The 19,018-nt window shown below is 43.7% G+C and overlaps 1 protein-coding gene across 7 annotated transcripts in view; it reads left to right on the top strand.

Annotated features, from left to right (window-relative positions):
• Positions 1 to 19,018, top strand: part of DGKG (diacylglycerol kinase gamma) — a 210,818-nt gene that overhangs the window by 47,150 nt on the left and 144,650 nt on the right. For all 7 annotated transcript variants that reach the window (XM_059687264.1, XM_059687265.1, XM_059687268.1 and 4 more), the window contains exons 3-5: positions 7,226 to 7,302; positions 15,442 to 15,607; positions 16,107 to 16,169. In XM_059687264.1, coding sequence (XP_059543247.1) covers positions 7,226 to 7,302; positions 15,442 to 15,607; positions 16,107 to 16,169 — 306 coding nt within the window. The remainder of the gene's footprint in view (positions 1 to 7,225; positions 7,303 to 15,441; positions 15,608 to 16,106; positions 16,170 to 19,018) is intronic.

Raw genomic sequence — 19,018 nt, 5'->3', positions numbered from 1 at the left:
TCAAAAAAGAAACTACCAGCTTATTCAAAAAAGAAAAAAAATGATAGAGTATCAATTTTGAGTTTTAATTCTCTAAGAAATTAAAGCAAACATTTCTTACATCAGCTAGTGGTTGCTTTATTTTGTAAACCTTTTAAAACTTGGAGACATCTTAGCCATCATTAAATCCAACTCCTATCCATTATACAAGTGAGAACACTAAGTCCAGAAGACCCCAGTAACTTGCCCAAGGTCACCTAGGAGGTCAGTGTCAGAATAAGAATTAGAACCAAAGTTCTCGATCCCACGTCAGATGCAATTTGCTTCAATTTAGTTCTAACAAATTAAACAGAAATGTATCCATTGGAGCCTAACCTCAACCATACTTTGGTTAATATAGATACCAATTCAATTACAATAGAGCAAATTTTTAAAATACATTTAAAGAGAATGAATCAGTACATTGTGCTATTCAGAAATATATTTCATTCAAATCATATCAAAGCAAGGCAAAGGTTCTGACTTTTAGATGTATGTAATTCACAGCTCAAAATTCAAACCTGTCAGTGTGAATATGGGAGCCAGAGAAAATGTTTAGGACTGACTTGTAGAACAATGTGAGGCTCTAGGTGAGCTTCTCTGAAACCTTGCTATTTAATTGGCCATATCCACTTGCTTCCATCTTGGAAAGGATAGCCACTGTCATTCTCACCCACATCTTTTTCACACAACTGGCTCTCTTTATTAGTGATGACTCGGACTCTGCCCACAGGCAGTCACAGAATCTATGGATGGGGGAGACTTCTATGGAACAATGGCTGTAAAATGTGAATGTGCATGTGATCTCCTGGAAATCTTGTTAAAATGTAGATTCTGAATCAGCAGGTCTGGGGTAGTTCTGAGATTCTGCATTTCTCTTCTTTTTCTTTCTTTTTTTCTTTTCTTCATTGATTTCAGAGAGGAAGGGATGGGGAGAAAGAGATAGAAACATCAATGATGAGAGAGAATCATTGATCGGCTGCCTCCTGCACACCCCCCACTGATGATCGAGCCCACAACCCAGACATATGCCCTGACTGGAAATCCAACCGTGACCTCCTGGTTCATAGGTCAGCGCTCAACCACTGAGCAGCACTGGCCAGGCAGATTCTGCATTTATAACAAGCTTCCAGGCCATGCTAATGCTGGTGACCCAGGGACCACAATTTTAGTTGCAAGAAAGTACAAGTTGTCTGATCCATTCCTCCACATTCACCTGAAATATGACTGATGAGGCCACATTAATTGGAGAAAAGGGGAAATTTTGCTAGCAGTACAAATTTTACTTACACAAATAAGTCATACCAGTCATTCAGATCATTTATGATTGAATCAGAAAATCTTAGTATCCTAAAGAGGGTTTTCTTATTTCAGCCAAAATTCCCTCTGCTCCAATGTAAAGTCTTTTTCTTTTATTCTATATACTAGAGGCCTGATGCACAAAATTCATGCAAGAGTAGGCCTTCCTTCCCCCTGCTGCCAGCACCAGCTTCCCTTTGGCACCTGGGCCCTGGGCTTCCCTCTAGCACCCGGGACCTAGGGTTCCCTCTGGCCACTGGCAGGCACCCAGGACCCAGGCTTCCCTCAGAGCCCCAGCTTTGTCTGGAAGGACATTTGGTCTAATTAGCATATTACTCTTTTATTATTATAGATAATACTGTGGCAGAACCATCACTTTGACCGATTTCCCCCAGTTGTTAGCTTGGTAGGTCTCAGTGGTCCTCAGCCTTCAACTGCAGTAGGAGGCTTTGAACACTTGCAATGTCCTTCCCACATCCCCCATAACCCTGCGCCCTTGGACTGTTTAATCATGATCAGTAGGCATCGGACCCAGGCATTAGTGGTATCTAAAGTTCCTCACATGATTCTAACATGCCGCCAAGGTTGACAACCACTGGTCTACCTTTTCTACCTATGCCCCTGGGAATATAGGACAAGCCCAATCCCTTTTTCAGCCCTCATTTATTTCACAAATCTTCATGGAGCATCAATGTTATGCCAGGCAATGGGCTACATGCTGGGGATAAACAGTGAATGGGAAAAGAAGTATAACTGGGAGGTGTCCAGCTTATGAAGCTGAACCTTCTTACACATGCTCCCACATTCTGCTCTGATCCCATTCATCCTGGATAGAAAGGTGGGTCTGTGGAAGCAGTGCTCTTGGCCCTGGTGTCTCTGTCTTTCCAGGACTCTTGGAAAAGCTCATTCTTGCTTTTGTGCATCTCACTGTGTTCTTGACTACCTGGAGTACTTAGAAAACTTATACATCTCAGCCTTCACCAGAAGAAGGAAAATCTAATTGCTTGTTTTTTCTCATGTACCAACTTTCTTTCCCCTTCCTCCTGTGTCTTTCCCTCCATGGGTGGAGAGTCATTTATGGTCTTCTCAATCTGTAGACTATGTTCCTCTAGCCTCCTCATCATGTTTGCTTATTTGTTTTATTGATGATTTTTCTGTGTTGTGGCAGGCAAGCCTTACTAGTCAGCCACAGATATACAGGAGTGTGGCTTAAGACCTCATCAAAAGTGAGGTCCACGGACCTACATACTTGAAGTCATCTAGGATCTTATTTGAAATGCAGAATCTCAGGCCTGGACTCAGACCTACTGAATCAGAATCTGCATTAAACCCGATCCCCAGGCAGTTCATGTGCATGTTACAGTTTGAGTCACTCTTAGAGAATTTTGAGGAGAGTTACCATGTACCTTAGAATCTCATTCTCATCTGTGGGTTTTCAGATTCACTTTTGAAAATGTTGATTTATAGTTATTTCAAAGTTTAGTGGTCTGATAGGGCTCAAATGCTCAATGTTCTTAATTGGAAGATGGTCCATAAACTTTGGATTCTGGTGTAGGTAGCACATAAACTATACACACTGAAGTTCCTGGTTGTCTGCTTGTTCAGATGGAGGACATCCCTGTCCGATGCGACTGTGGCAGCAAAGGTGCCTGTGAGAAGGGCCATATTTTCTCCTTAAAAAGGCTTTGAATTTGCTCAAACACTAGGAACAAGTGCTTGGTTAAGGTCCCAGAATTCTTGGCACATAAAGCATAAAGAGGCAATTTTGGATTGGAACTTCCTTGGGTATTTGTTACCACCAGTGACCTTAATCACAGAGAAGAGTCTTTAAACTCCTGATTTGGGGTCAAACTGCATGTTGATGGTCCTGCCAGTTTGGGCTAATGCAAAACGTATCCCTACCTTGCAAAGTATTTGAATAAGTTGACCTTTTGGGTGGGGTTCTTCAGTGTTGTCCATTTAAACAACAGGGACTATCTGCCAAGCACGATGATTTTAGATTTATTAGAGTGATTCCTTGCTTTCCTTTTGCAGGAATTATCCAATATGTTCAGCTACTTAAGGTAATCTTTATATCTCACAATAAAACCCCATCGTTTTGCACAGCGGTTCTCAACCTTGACTGTACATTGGAACCCGAAGTGTGCCTTCAAATATACCAATTCCTGGGTCCCCCAAGAGATGCTGACTTCATTGGTCTGGGTGAGACCTCGGTTTCAATGTGTTACAGAATTTTTTGATTCTAAGGTGCAGCCAGGTTTGAGAGCCACTGTCACAGTGGAAGGGCTTAACTTTCTGATTTACCAGTGTTATGTATCCAATGAATCCAGTACCTGTGTCACATTATTAGATATGTTCTCAATCACAGTCACCCACTCACTAGCTGTGCACCCTTGAAAGGATCATTTAAAGTCCACAAGCCTCAGTTTCTTCTCTAAAATAGGGGTCGTTATTACATTAGAGGGTCATTGTGGAGATTTAAATAAAATATACAAGGTGACCAGGGCAATGTCTAGTACTCAACAAAATAGGAATTGTTGCAAAGGATGGTGGGCATGGCCCTACTTTGCACATTTAGAAGTGGAGCTTGATCACCTTTGAGTCTGGTGGTGGTGCTACCATGAAGGCTTTGAATGGGAGTTCCAACTGAGCTTGTGCTACTGGCCCACAGGTGGCCCCTGAGTGAGATAGGAGTGCTCTGAAGAAGCCCCTCATTGTTTCTAACTGTGGTAAGATGAAACAGAATGGGGCAGTACCCTCTTACTCCTCAGGAGAGAGAAACCCAGTCCAGAAATCTGTTGAGAAGAAAACTGTGATAAAAGTATCAAAGGACATCTAAGAGAAAGTAACAGGCATCATATTTGAGAATTAGATTGTTTCTCTTTTTTAAAATTTTTATTTATTGGAGAGAGAGAGAGAGAGAGAGAGAGAGAGAGAGAGAGAGATTTGTTGTTCTACTCATATATGCATTCATTGGTTAATCTTGTATGTGTCCTGTCCAGGGATCGAACCCACAACCTTGGCATATTAGGAGATACCCCACCAGTGCAATTGTTTCTCCTTTTTAAAGGGAAAGGCATTGCTGCTATAAACTCATAAAACAAGACAAAGTAAATGTGGGATGAGGAAGAACTTTCAGGGAAATTAAGGAGCCAGCAATATCTTGCATTATTTTGCTCTTTATATTTTTTGCTAGTAATTATTAATTACTATTTATTTTGCTAGTAATTAGAAAATTTAAAATAATACTTCTTTATCCCTTTTAAAACCTGCATACTTGAATATGAACATATGATGAATATATGTGTGTGTAATGTGTATATATGTATAACATATAATATGTGTGAGACATGTGTATATATAGTTTATATATTAGTATATATATCTATATATCTATACATATAAATATATCTACATATAGATATGTATTTCATCCCTTTAAATATAAATCATAATTAGATCAATAGCACTTAGAACCAAAGGATTTCTGCTAGGATGAATTATGGAATCTGCAAAATGTGACAATAATCAAGAGTATAAATTCAAGTAAAATTGCTCTCTTGTCCTCAGTCAAAATACTGGCTCTATACTACTCTCACACCAAGAGGACTCATGCTCTTAAATTTACTTTTATTAATTTGGCCACTCTGGCTGAGCTGAAAATCTGCCATTAAAATAGAGTCTAAAATATAGGGGTTTTAAAAAATAATTAAGCTTCTCATAAAATAATTTGAATATAATTTATGTATGGTGTTAACTGAGCTCTGGCCTAATTCTAAACTCTCTTTCATTAGGTTGCCAGAGTGGCCTTTAGGAAACAAAGACCCAGTTATATTATTCCACTACTCAAAAAAATTTTAACAGTTTTAAATCAATGTTCTTAACTTGGCATTCAAATCTGACCCCCACAAATCTGTTCTGAAGCTACTCTCTAGTTTTAACTTTTCCTAAATGTTCTGTGATGCCCAACTCCACATTTTTATACCCTGTCCCTTCTGTAAATACCTTTTCTATTTTATGCCCACCTTTCAAAACCTATGCATCTTTACACCCCAGCTCAAATGATACCTTCTTCAAAGGGTATCCCCAGTCTTCATTCCAAACACCACTCTCATCCTACTTTGCCTTCCTCCCCACTCATTTTACTTCTTCTACTACATGCTTTCTAGAGCTTCATATTATTGCTAAACCATCAATTACACTTTTCCTTGTGTTAGCAAATCTTTGGGAAGCAAATATTTACTTTTGAGCCCGACTAGACCAGAGTTAAACCCTGATTCTTAGACAAGTGACTTAAGTTTTCTGAATTTCAGCTTCTTCATGGGTGAACTGAGAAAATATTACCAAATTTGTATGGATTGGTAGGGGATAGTATATGATAATATGCAGTAAAGGTCTTCAATAAAGGAAAGCTATTATTACCACAGTGGTTCAGATCATCTCCCTGCTCCCTGACTAATTCATCAACAGTACCTTACAGCATCTTATTCTCCAAAGTGTTTTCTGAATTGAATGGAAGCAGTCCAAACCAATGGCATCTGCTGCCTGGATCTCACTGAGCTATTAGTTTTTCAACATCTGTTTTGACTTTCAGAAAGAATGTCCATTTTTAGGCATCAGCAGCATTTTCCCGTGGCATTTCAATATGTCTCAATCTTGAAATGATTATAACTTGTGCCTGATTGAATCCAAATCAGCAATGCCATGGAGAACATCCCAGCCCATGAGCATGTCTACTTTACGTAGGCCCAAGAAAGCATAGCCCTCTGTACAAAGAACCTGAACACCAGGGAACACTGTGTCAGCTTCTAATGACATTGCCCTTTACTCAGATGTCTAAATAGTGGCAGTAGTGGAGCTTAAAAAGCTCTTAATTATCCAGAATACTGCAAAACAGGGAGAGCACAGAAAACCTGGTTTTCTTCAATATTTAGAGTGTTGGTAACTATACCGGATGCACTCAGAATGTATTTATAATAAAAATTATAATTATAGACTCTATTTTCTTGACTTCTAATTTCTTTGTAAACCTTTCCACCAAAAGCATCCACCATTTTCTCCAGTAGATTCTGATTTATTTCCTATGGAAAGCAGAATTTTCTAAACCACTATTTTCATGAATCTTGAGTCCCCGTTTCAGCACCAAGGACAGAGTATCACATGGCTAATGCCCACCCATCCTATTTAATTAACAAAAATTTAAATGTTTTAAAATTTTTGTTCAAATGTTTTTGGTATGATATACAAAGACTCAGTAGCCCATCGAAGCTCTCAGTGTAGAACTAAGGCAGGATATGGGCAAGATAAACAAGCTAATAATGATTATAACACTATATGACAAGTGCTATTACAGAGTTATATACAAGTCACATGAGAACCAGGGAAGGGAATGATTAATTGATTGGTAAAGAAATGTTTTACAAAGGGGCTGATGTTTGAGCTGAGTGGTGAGAATTGAGTGAACTTTGCAATACAGAGTAGAAATACCATGAAGAGTACACAGTTTATTCGGAGATTTCTGGAAATTTGGTTTGATGTGGCTGAAACATGGCAAGCTGAGGTTAGAATTAAGAAATAGACTAGGTTACCACATACTTATATATTAAGATAAGGGGATTATGCTTTATCCTAGAAAAACTGAGAGCCACTGAAAGGTTTTTGAGCGGGGACATAGCCTGATTAGACTTGTGTTTTATAAGCTAGTTCATACAGCAGGAGAAAGAGTATACTCGGGGGGAAAAAGAGAAAGAAGAAATGAGAGGGCAGAAGGGTAGGGTGACATTTATCCGTATGGTCCTGGGAATGAGGGACTGCTCCATCATAACCAAGGTTAGACAGGGAGAATTTACTTGGCTTATCTCCCACCAGCTGTTCACCAGTGTTTCATATGTGGACTCTGTTTCTCCAGATTCTTCCAAGAAGATAAAGGATGTCTTGGCTGAATTTAATGAGAGTGGAAGCATCAAACAATTTGGCTCACACGAGGTAAGAAAATTTTTATTTCAAGCCTTTAAAAACTCCATAATTCAGCCTTTCTACAAATTTTTCTCCTCTTGGAAGTTTAGCTCACATTGAATAACTTGTTACTCAACATATGTTTTCCTGTCTCAAGTGAGTTATCGGTGCTACCTGGAATTATACATTTCCCAAGTCCATTCACCCTCTCACTGTCCTATAAACCACATCATACCTTCTCTCTTCTCAAATCTCTTATTCCTCCTCATTTTCAGTTGACCACTGTGTTTTCTGCTTCATGAAAAAATGGAAACAGCCCTAGCTGGATAGGATAGAGCATCGGCCTATGGACTAAAGGGTCCTGGGTTCAATTCCGGTCAAGGGAACATACCCAGGTTGCAGGCTCAATCCCCAGTAGGGCATGCAGGAGGCAGCCGATCAATGATTCTCTCTCATCATTGATATTTCTATCTTTCTCTCCCTCTTCCTTTCTCTCTGAAATATATATATTAAAAAATGGAAATAGTCAGAATAGATCTTCCATAAGATCTCTATTCACCTACATACCTTTTCTCCTGTAACAAGGTATGAAATCTCCATGCTGTTAATTCTAGCCCCTCTACTGTGCACTCAATCCTATCCTCTTTTGATCTATTGACAGGCATTGCTTCAGCAACTCTATCTATCTATCTATCTATCTATCTATCTATCTATCTATCTTCTACCTATCTACCTTCTATTTCTACCTCTATTTCTTTCACTTCAGCCTTCTATATATTTTATTTTTCTCATAAATGTATTTCTCCTATATTAAAAACGTTCTTCAGATTCCACTTGTCCCTCTAGCTACTATCTCATTTCCTTCCTGTCCTTTATAGGAAATTATTTACTGTGCAAAGATTTGTCTGTACTCATTGCCTTCCATTTCTCTTTTTCCCACATTCTTGAAAGCTTTGCAATTAGCATGTAGCCCCTACTTCCCCTCTGAAACCACTAGCCTACAAAGCCAAGGATCTCCATGTGGCTAAACTCAATCACTACTTTACTCAACAGAATTGGTTGAGTAAAGTATATTTGGACATGGTTGGCCAAATTCTCTTCCACTTTCTTCACTTGTTTTTCAGGAAACCAGTCTCCTAGTTTCACTCCTGGTTTAAAAATCAAATAAGTATCTCATAATTAACATGCACTAAACTAAGCTCCTTTATCTTCTCCTGTTTTCCCAGCAGTCTTTTCATTTCAGTAAATGGCAATTCCATTTTTTAAGCTATTCAGCCTAAAACTATGGAGTCATCATTGACTTTTCTCTTTTTCTCACATCCCACATCCAATTCGCCAGCAAACCCTGTCACTTCTACATTTAAAATATACCCAAAATCTAGCCACATCTCACCAGTAGCAGTGCTCCCACCCTGGCCTGAATCATCACCATATTCTGCCCAGATTATTGCAGTAGTCTCCTAACTGGGCTCCCTGTTTCTGCTCTTGACTTTTAAGGTCTATTCTTCACATACATCCTGAGCAATCTGCTAAAACTTAAGTCAGATAATGTCACTGCTCAGCTCAATAATCTCTCATGGTTACCCCCGAACCCCTACTCAGAATAAAAGTCAAGGTCACTACAATTGCAGCTCCCCCTACGCTATGTCCCCATCTCTTGCTACCCTCCTCTCCTCATTCCTTTCCAGCCATATTAGCCTCCTTGATGCTGTCAAATAAGCCGAGGCCGCCCTAACCTCAGCACCGTTGCACTTGCTTTTGCCTCTTCCTAGAATGTTCCTCCCCCAGATAAACACATTGTTCATTTTCTCACCTCAAGTGTTGGCTCAAGTCATTTTCTTAGTAAATATCACCTTCTCTATCCCACTGCTCTGCCTCATTTTCTTCCTTAGTACTTCTCACCATCTGGCCCACTATGTAACTCACTTATTTGTCTATCTCTGTATAGACACTTATTTGTTCACTGTTGTGTCTCAGGGGCCCAGAAGAGTATTCAGAACATAGCAGACACTCAGCAAATGTTTGTTGAATAAATGAATGAATGCAAGACCTCTCCCACTTTCAAATTCAACTCATCTAACATTTCTTTAACATCCAGGCACTGTGTTGGGTACTGCAGAACATATAAAGATGAGAAAGCACAGTTCCTCCCTTCTGGAACTTGCTTCCTACTGACAGGGTCAAGTTTAAGAGCCATGACTCTGGACTCACATGGGGTTTATGTTAGACCCCTACCTCTGCTGCCAACCAGCAATGTGGCCTTGAATAGAATTTCACCTCTTTGAGCCTCAGTGTTTCATCTGTGACCTGAAGATAACAATGACAAAAAAAAAGGACCTGAGGTTTGCAGATAGTAAATTAAATGAGATAATGTTTGCAAAGTGTCTAAAGTTTTGACAAGACGCTTAAAAACATTACCCATCATTATTCCCCTTCTGTCCCAGTTCCCCAGAATGTTTTCAACTCAACTTCTTCCCTGTTCCTGGGTCCTGTTATGAGGGCCAGTTGCGGAAAAGTGACCAATCAGCCAGGCAAACTTCAGGAAAGGCTGGCCGCTTATTCATATTGTCACCCTTTCAACAAACTTTGAGTCAACATCTCTGCTGGGCACTGGGTAGGAATCCACAGAGCCCATGCTCTTCTGGTACATCTGGGAGGGGCGTTAGATAAAATTCACCCGTCATCAAGAGAAGAAAGCCAGAGGTAGGTTGCTGGAACTGAAGCAAGACTGAGTATGCACCATTTCAAAAGACATTCCTGAAGAGAAGCCATGTGGGGAAGATGGCAGAGCCAACAAAGAACTCTCAGCCTCCTCCCCCCCTCCCCCCCACACTCCCAGCCCAGCTCCAAAAACATAGGAACAAAGCCTGGTGGGAGCTGCTAATCAACCTGTCCGCCCTGAAGCTGGCAAGTGGGAGGGGAACAATTTGGTCAGGGCCACCCAGGGTGTGAAGGCCACAGGAGCTTTCAGAAGCAGGGAGCAGCAGCTCGACTGTTATGAGCACTCTGCCACCCCCACCGCCATCATGCTGGCCCCCACTCTTTGTATGTGCAGCACTGCTGTGTCCCAGGGGAGTTCTGTCACTCTGATTTCATTCCCCTTCACAGTGTGGCTGACTTCTAATAGGTGTAATGTCCTGGCATGGGGTTGGGGAAACAACAGGGCTTAATTTCTCTTAAGCTTGATGGCTTACTGCTGCTAAAATGTCTCCACGAAAAACAGGCTAGCTGTGGGAAGGGTCAGGTGACTAGCAGAGCGAAGTGGGGAATGAAAGTCTGTAGAGTGACAGGGCTGCACCTGGCCATGCACAACTAGCCCTGGCCCATCAGCACTGTGTAGTTCTCTGGAGAGCCGAGTGCAGCTGAAGACAGTCAGGAAGTGACAAGAGAGCATCAGAATGAAAGGGACACGATGGCTTGGTAGCACCGTGACCTGAAACTGAGACACACCTATACACAAATCAGTTATGACACCGCTTTGAGCACGTTATTTATGTTTCAGAATTTTTTTTCATCCACAAAGAGCAGTAACAGTCCCACCTCCCACTATCGTTTTTGAACTTAAGGGAGACCATGCATGCAAAGGGCCCGATGCACAGTAAATGCTCCATCTAGCTCCCTTCCCTTGTTGAACAGCGTAAGAATGAGCACACTCTCCTTACACAGGTTGCAGCAACAATTGCCCAGCGATATGGCATATGGGTCAGGCCTTACATGAAAGTTGCAGGAATATTTTTGGTGGAGTGGGTAACAGGCTTGAACAATGTCAGAGGCTATGATGTTACTCCAGGGATCAGAGAATTGCCAATGTGCTGCATAGCAATTAGTTACCAGGTTTGGATGTAGTACCTAGCCACTTCCTACCCATCAGGTATTTACTAACAGCTACTCTGAATCTGGCCTGTGCTCATAAAGAACATACTCTCTCATAATCCAGGTGTCATTTTGGCAATGGCACAGAGTCATATTTGTTGGCAACTGAAATTGGGGTGTTTAGAGGGAGTGGCAGGGAACATGATGTCAGCACTGGGACCTCTGGTAGATACAGTAACAGGAGCACTGGACTAGGTGTCAGAAGATCTGGCTTTTGGTTTTACTCTGCCACTAGCTAGGGGGTTGGGGTCGGGGGACAATCACTGAACTTATAGGCCTCAGTGGTGTGAGAAGATCTAGTCTCCTCTGAACTGTTTTGATGTGACCGCTCTATGTTTCCAGGCTTATTCTATACCACCCTGTTCCATCGTAGGATAGGAACATAAATAATCGAACATGTGTTCATTCATTATTGTTTTCTAAGTTCTTGAAACACTTTGTTCATTCTTTTCCTGTGGTACTCACCACTGTTGACCTGTTTTAGATTTATTTCAATACCTTTACCATATATATAAGTACATATGACTGAATCTCTTGAAGGTATGGACCATGCTTAACTCTTTGGTGTGTTCCTCAGTGCTGTCCAGCACTGTCTTATACTTAGGAGGCTCAGTTTATATATGAATGAACCCCACAATAATTGATGACAGTCAACTGTACCAATTAGGAATCCAACATTCATTAAAATACCCATCAGGAAACACTATGTTAGGTAGTAATGGGGAAACAGAGATGAAATAAGACATTTCACTACCTTCCAGGATCTCTACATCTAGTCAGGGAACAAAGGTATATCACAGGCAACTATATATTAATAGAGGGCAGCAGATATGAGTGTCCCAAAACAGGAACCAAGGTGGAAAAGTAAAGCAATTCAGGCACAGGAGGTCATGCCAGGACCCCTGGAGAAGGTGGAATATGGACCAGACCTTAAAGGATAGCTGGAGTTTTAACAAGTAGAGACAGAAACAGTTCATGCAAATCACATGGCAGGTTGGCCAGAGAAGAACACAGAGATCCAGGTAGAAAGCCTGTGGAGGTATACAAAGGCACTAATAGGAGAAAAGACCAGAATGGTCTCAGAGCTTGAAGTAACTACAGATCTAGCTTAGAGTGGGATTATGGGAGGGCTGTGAATCCCAGACTCAGGGAGTGCACAGGAGATCATTGTACTGTGGAAATACTACATGTTAGACCTTCTATTTACATCTATCTTTATTTCATCTAATTTCTTTTTTGTGTATGATTTATAAAGTAAAATAGAGGAGCACATCATACATGTATTTAAGTTTTAAGTAAAGATAAATGTTTTGCTTCAAAATGTTATGGATGTTGAAAAAATGTTATGGATGCACACATAATTTTAAAAATTTGGAGACAACCCAACTTAACTCTCCTGTGGGCAATTAGAAGCCATGGAGATTTCTGTGTAAGGAAGCATTCTGCTTCAGGAAGGTCAACCTGGCAAGGAAGGATAAGATGGGAAGGCCAGCAGATGGAGGTGGAGGTAAGGAAGCCTTTGAGAGGTATTGCCACAGTGCAGGTAGGATACTTGCAACAGAAGTCTGAAATCAAGGTCAATGGGTCCTGCAAGGGCCCCCTTGTCAGGGTGGTGGTAGATGAGCAATGGACAAAAGTAGACCTGGATGTGAAAGACATTGCAAAAGAACAGCCGACAGAAGGGAGAGACAAGAACTAGTCTCAAACTACTGGGAGTGCAAAGCTGAGCCTGGGATGTTGGGAGAATAATGGCATTATTGACATTAACAGAAACTGCAGAAAGAGGAGCTGGTATAGGGAAGAAGCTAATTGAGGTTTAGAACTTGAGGTCTCCTAGCCCAGCACTCACAATATGCTGAAGAATAAATGGAGGTTAAAAGAAGGGAGAACCAGCCAGGATAGCTCCTGAATCTCACACAGGCCTTGTTTGACAGTCTTTCAGTTTTGTTTTGTTTGTTTGCTTTTTAAATATATTTTATTGATTTTTTTTTTGCAGAGAGGAAGGGAGATGGATAGAGAGTTAAAAACATGGATCAGCGGCCTCCTGCACACCCTCTACTAGGGATGTGCCTGCAACCAAGGTACATGCTCTTGACGGAATCAAACCTGGGACCCTTTAGTCCACAGGCCAATGCTCTATCCATTGAGCCAAACCGGTTAGGGCTTGTCTTTGGTTTTTAAAGAGCATTGCAATTAGGCTTTGTTTAACAGAGCGTTGTTTTTATTAAATCATTTAGTACAGTCTATTTTCCAGAAATATTTTATGCTAATAGTTTTCAATTTGATGCTAACCAAAAATGAAAAGATTAGCAGGACATTTTGGAACTCAAAACTACATTTTAAAATAGTACTTGTCAACTGAAAGAGCACAAAAGAAAAAATAATGCAAAAAAAAAGCCTTTAAAAAAATGAATAACAATGCTGTCAGCAAATACTTAGTCAAATCAAAGAAGAGAACCAAAATATTACCAGACCATGGAAAAATCAAGAGTTTCAAGAAGAAAAGTGAAAGGAATGCTACAGAGAAGCCAAAGATGAGAAAGTCTAAAAGCGACAACTGCATTTGTGGCCTTCAGGAGAGCAGGGCCAGAATCCAAAGCGAATGAGATTAAGCAGGTGAGAAGCTTAATGGGGTCTGTTTGGAGGAATTTGAAGGGGAAGGGAAGAAGGACAAGCTAGTAGCTCAACTAGCCAGCAATTTCTTTGGAATGGTGACCTTGAACATGCTCACAAGTAGAGAAGCAGATGCTTGCTGGGAGATGCTATCAGAGGCAGGGAGGGTGGAGTCAAAGGTCATATTAGGTGGAAAGTAGGAGGAAAAGTTTTTGCTCTTGCATACTGGGAAATAGGAGGTGGATGTGTGAGGAAGAGACATTCTGTGCTGATAAGGCTGTGGAGACAGAGACAGACAAAAAGTGGATGAAACAGAGAGACACAGAGACTCAGAGGCCAAAAAGACAGGGAGGGAAACAGAGATTGGTAGCTGTTGCAGGAAATATGAGTCCAACATTTGCTTAGAAATCCCTTTAGATGCCAAGAGCCTATATTATCCTTTCTCCTCCAATCTGCAAAGGAGATATATAGAATAGCTCTGCCTGGGGTTGAATAGAAACTGCCTGTGACTTCCCAATGGGGTCAGGAGGGCATCCCTTGTTTTTAAGGCTAAGACTTTGTATCCCAAACCTGACGGTACCCAGGCAAGCCAGCTCCTGGTTCTGGAAATGCTCTCAGAGCTTCCTGAAGAGACAAGGGATTAAATGCTATCAACATTTTAGAGGGAGAGCCAAGTAGGATCCCAAGCAGGGATTTTATTCTCATGACTGTTATTATTCACAAAAGCCTGCACAGCAGATCTTGGAGTAATGCTTCCTCAAATGAGCTCCAGGAGCATCTGCCGATTTGATGAAGAATCTGATGCCATCAAAGCAGGAGCCAGTGATGACTCACTGCAAACTGTTGTTGAGCATTGCTGAGTGCAGCAGCCCTCCCTGGCATGGTCGCTCCCAGCCTGGGCCCGGGAGCCCAGAGGCACTGGGAGAGAGACAGCAGGGAGCGGCCCTAGTTTGGGGCATATTTCTTGACTCTCCCTTCTGTCCTTGGCTTCCTGCTCTTCTCCCGGTGCCTAAAACCTTCGCAAGGCCATGTTTTGAGAGTAGCTGAGCCAGACACACACCCTCCCCCCTGTTAATCTTGAGGTTTGTCCAGGGAAGATCAGTTATGAAAATAAAGGATGGAGTCTATACTTTACTCTTCCAGCTCTTTCCTCTTTTTTTGAGACCTAACTACTCGGGAATTATCTTACAGCGCAAGGAGAAAATTGGCGCATCACAGAAAAGCCATTCTTTTCCACCATGTTTTCAACGGCATGAGGCATGCTTCATCTTAACCAGGATTCCAGGGCACGGATCTAGTCTTGCTCATTGGAGACCAGTCCCTCCCAGGGTCTGTATGCAGGCAGAGCCCTGCCCTGGGGCCTCCACGCCCAGAGCTCACTCTCCATCACTCCCTTTTCTACCTAAATTCAGCAATGTGTTGTTACAAAAGCCTCCTGTGGTCCCGTGCCCCACTAAACCCTGCAGCCCCCTGGTCTCTCTTCACCTCCCCCAGCTGCTTTCGGTGCCTGTCATTCTCTGTCACCTCCCGGCCTTTTCATTCCTGCTCCACCAACCCCTCCACTTCCTTCCGCTTTCCTTTTCATTTCTCTTGCCTGCCAGCTCCCCGATTCCTTTTCCTTCTGTGCCTCCTCTCTGTCCTTGGAGTCTCCCCACTGACTTTGCCCTTCTTATCCCTTTTCAGACAATTAGCTATGACGTCTTCAAGCTGTTCATGAGGGCATACCTGGAGGTGGACCTGCCCCAGCCACTGAGCACGCACCTCTTCCTGGCCTTCAGCCAGAAGCCCAGACAGGAGGTCCCTGACCACCCAAAGGAGGGGACCAGAAACAGTGAGGCCAGTGCCCCAGGTACATAGACCAGCATTCTATGGAAGAGAGGTTTTGCAGCTCTGACCCACTTGCCACAGGCATAGTAGTTTCCCTATAGAGTATGACTGGGGAATAGGGGGCCAGACCTCCTTTCTTCACTGGACCTCACAGGAAGTCCTGTCTGATGGATATCTCAGTAAGGGGGTGGGGCATAATTCTTGCCACTCAGGATCTGAGGGAGGATGAGGGAAGAGGAGTACAGGGAGAGCCTTCTGCAAAGGCTGCCACATCCAGCTAGTGTGCCCAGGCTGCAACCAACCTGGGAGTGTCACAAAGGTATGGTATGGTCACTGTTTCCTGGAACTTGGATTATAATGGGGAAAACACAGTAAACCCCAACAAGTAAGCATGAACCGAGCTGACACCCAGAGACACAGGTACAACCCAAGTGATCCAGACCTCAAGGAAGGTCCCCTCCCTGCCTCTCTAGGAAGCTGGAGGTGTGGGCTGGCCTCTAAATCTTCTCTTTGTTCTTCAGATTCTAATATACAGAATGTGGATAATGCTGCCAAAGCTGATGAGGCCTGTGCCCCTGATACGGGTAAGTCTTTGGAATACAAGATTTGGGGAGGAAGGGGGAAGACCTCATTCTTGAGGCAGAGGGGGGAACCTAACCAGCAGTTCTGTCTCCATGTAATAGTATGCTCCTGAGCAGATCCTGTCTGCCTCCATCTCTGGGGTCCCTGCCATGCAAATAAACTGGGACTCTGAGGCTGGATGACAGTTCTTGGGCTAAGGTACAGATGACTCTACCAGTATGTGGCTGGAGGGGGGGAAAGCAAGAAGGTAAGAGTTTGCTTTGGTTAAATTCCAACAGCATTCATAAATGCAGGTTTGCGTAAGATGGGAGGAGGAGCAAGGGAAGTTGGCTAACATTGTTTTGAAGATCTATTTGCCAGGCACCTCCTTTATTATAGATTTCATTTAGCCTTCACAGTCATACCACCTTCCATATTAAGGCACTGAGGCTTTAGGAGTTTATAAGCCACTCTATGACCTGCAGAGCTAGGGATTCAATCCAGAATTATCCAACTCCTAAATTCCTGCTCTTTTCTACAACATCTCTGTGCCACAGTTTCCCCATATGTAACATGAGATGATAATGTGTTGATATGAAGGTTGAGTTTTATGTATAAAGTGCTTAGCACAGCACCTGAATCATAGTAAATGTTCAATAGATATCAGCAATTATTATTCAGGCCACCTCTTTAGAAATGTATTTTTATTTGATTTTTTAAATTACAATTGACAGCCCTAACTGGTTTGGCTCAGTGGATAGAGCGTCGGCCTGCGGACTCAGGCGTCCCAGGTTCGATTCCGGTCAAGGGCATGTGCCGTGGTTGTGGGCGTATCCCTGGCCAGGGGTGTGCAGGAGGCAGCTGATCCATGTTTCTCATCGATGTTTCTGTCTCTCTGTCCCTCTCCCTTCCTCTCTGTAAAAAATCAGTAAAATATATTTTTTTAAAAAATTACAATTGACATACAATATCATATTACTTTTAGGTGAGTATACTTTACTCTTAACTCATCATTGTCTGCCAGGATCTCCTTCAACCTGCACCTTCAGTTGCCAAGCATATCCATTGGGCATCCAATTTCTATGGAAGGGGTCTCAGGGGCTGTCCTCCTTCCAGCTTCTCTTGGGGCGTTAAATGCAAAGAGTCAGAGAGTCAGGCCTAATTTTCTGCACATTATTGTCTGGAAAAATACTGAGTCATATTGATGAGTTCCAACTCTTGGGATGTGCCCAGGGGATACAGAATACAGTTTTATTGTATCTTTCAAATCTATATATATCTACACTAATAAAAGAGAAAAATGGTAATTGGCGTACGACGATACCCTTTTCATTGGCTAATCAGGGCTATATGCAAATTAACTGCCAACTAAGATTGGCAGTTAACTGCCAACAAGATGGCGGTTAATTTGCATACGTAGGCACAATGCAGGGAGGCGAAAGGGAAAGCAGGAAGAAGCCCCCTGCCACTGACAGTGATCGGAAACCCAGGGGGGAGCTAAGAGCTGGGGGGCAGGGCAAAGGCGGCCCTGGGGCCGCCTTTGCCCTGCCCCCCAGCCATGATCGGAGAATCAGGTGCCTTTTCCGCCCTGGCCAGTGATAGCAGGAAATAGGGGTGGAGCCAGCGATGGGAGCTGGGCACGGTCAAAGCTGGCAGTCCCAGGAGCTAGGGGTCCCTTGCCTGGGCCTAAAGCGAAGCCCACGATCGTGGGGCCGCTGCAGCTGTGGGTCCCCGCTGCCCGGGCCGGACGCCTAGGCCAGAGGCGTTAGGCCTGGGCAGGGGCGGAGCCTGCAACCGCGGGGAGCTGGGGGTCCCCTGCCCAGGCCTGACACCTCTGCCGGAGGCCTCAGGCCTGGTCAAGGGGCCGATCCGGTGATTGGTGATCGGAGGGTGATGAGGGTCAACTCCTCTGGCCAAGGCATCAGGCCTGGGTGGGGAGCGGAGCTGGGGATTGGGGGGATATGATGGTCCCCTTGCCCAGGCCTGAAGCCTGGGTCAGAGGGGTCAGGCTTGGGCGGGGGGTGGAGCAAGCGATCAGAGGGAGATGGGGGTCCCCTGCCCAGGCATGATTCCTGGGCCAGAGGCCTCAGGCCTGGACGGGGGCCAGAGCCAGTGATCGGGGGGAGATGGGGGTCCTCTGGCGGAGGCATCAGGCCTGAGCAAGGGGCCGATCAGGCGATCGGAGGGTGATGGGGGTCTACGCCTCTGGCTGAGGCATCAGGCCTGGGCAAGGGGCAGAGCCAGCAATCGGAAGGGTCTGGGGGTCCCCTGCCCAGGCCTGATGCCTGGGCCAGAGGCATCAGACCTGGGCTGGGGGCAGAACCAGTGATGGGGGGAAATGAGGGTCCCCTGCTCAGGCCTGACGCCTCTGTCAGAGGCGTCAGGCCTGGGCAAGGGGCCAATCCTGCAATTGGAGGGTGATGGGGGTCAATGCCTGAGGGCTCCCAGTATGTGAGAGGGGGCAAGCTGGGCTGAGGGACACTCCCCCCCGACACACCCAGTGCACAAATTTTGTGCACTGGGCCCCTAGTATATATATAAAAGCCGTCAGACAGGTAACTATGATGCTCACTGACTACCAGGGGGCAGATGCTCAACACAGGAGCTGCCAAGCTGCAGTGACTTGACAGCTGCGGTTCTCGGGTGATGCACCTGGAACCAGAGCACCCGGAACCAGAGAGGAGGGAGCCCAATTCCAGGGTATGTCACCCAAGAACTGCCCTCTCATAATCCGGGACCCCTTGGGGAATGTCATTTCAGATGACAATTGTGAAAAGGTGTATTGGTAAATAATAAATTATTTGGATTTTGTGATCTGAGCCAAAGTTACCTTTATAAATTGAATGTGTTCCTCCAAAAAATAGGTTAAATG

Source organism: Myotis daubentonii, chromosome 3, assembly GCF_963259705.1.
Source record: "Myotis daubentonii chromosome 3, mMyoDau2.1, whole genome shotgun sequence".
In the NCBI taxonomy this organism is placed as follows: Eukaryota; Metazoa; Chordata; class Mammalia; order Chiroptera; family Vespertilionidae; genus Myotis; species Myotis daubentonii.
This window is presented reverse-complemented; position numbering and strand designations above follow the sequence as displayed.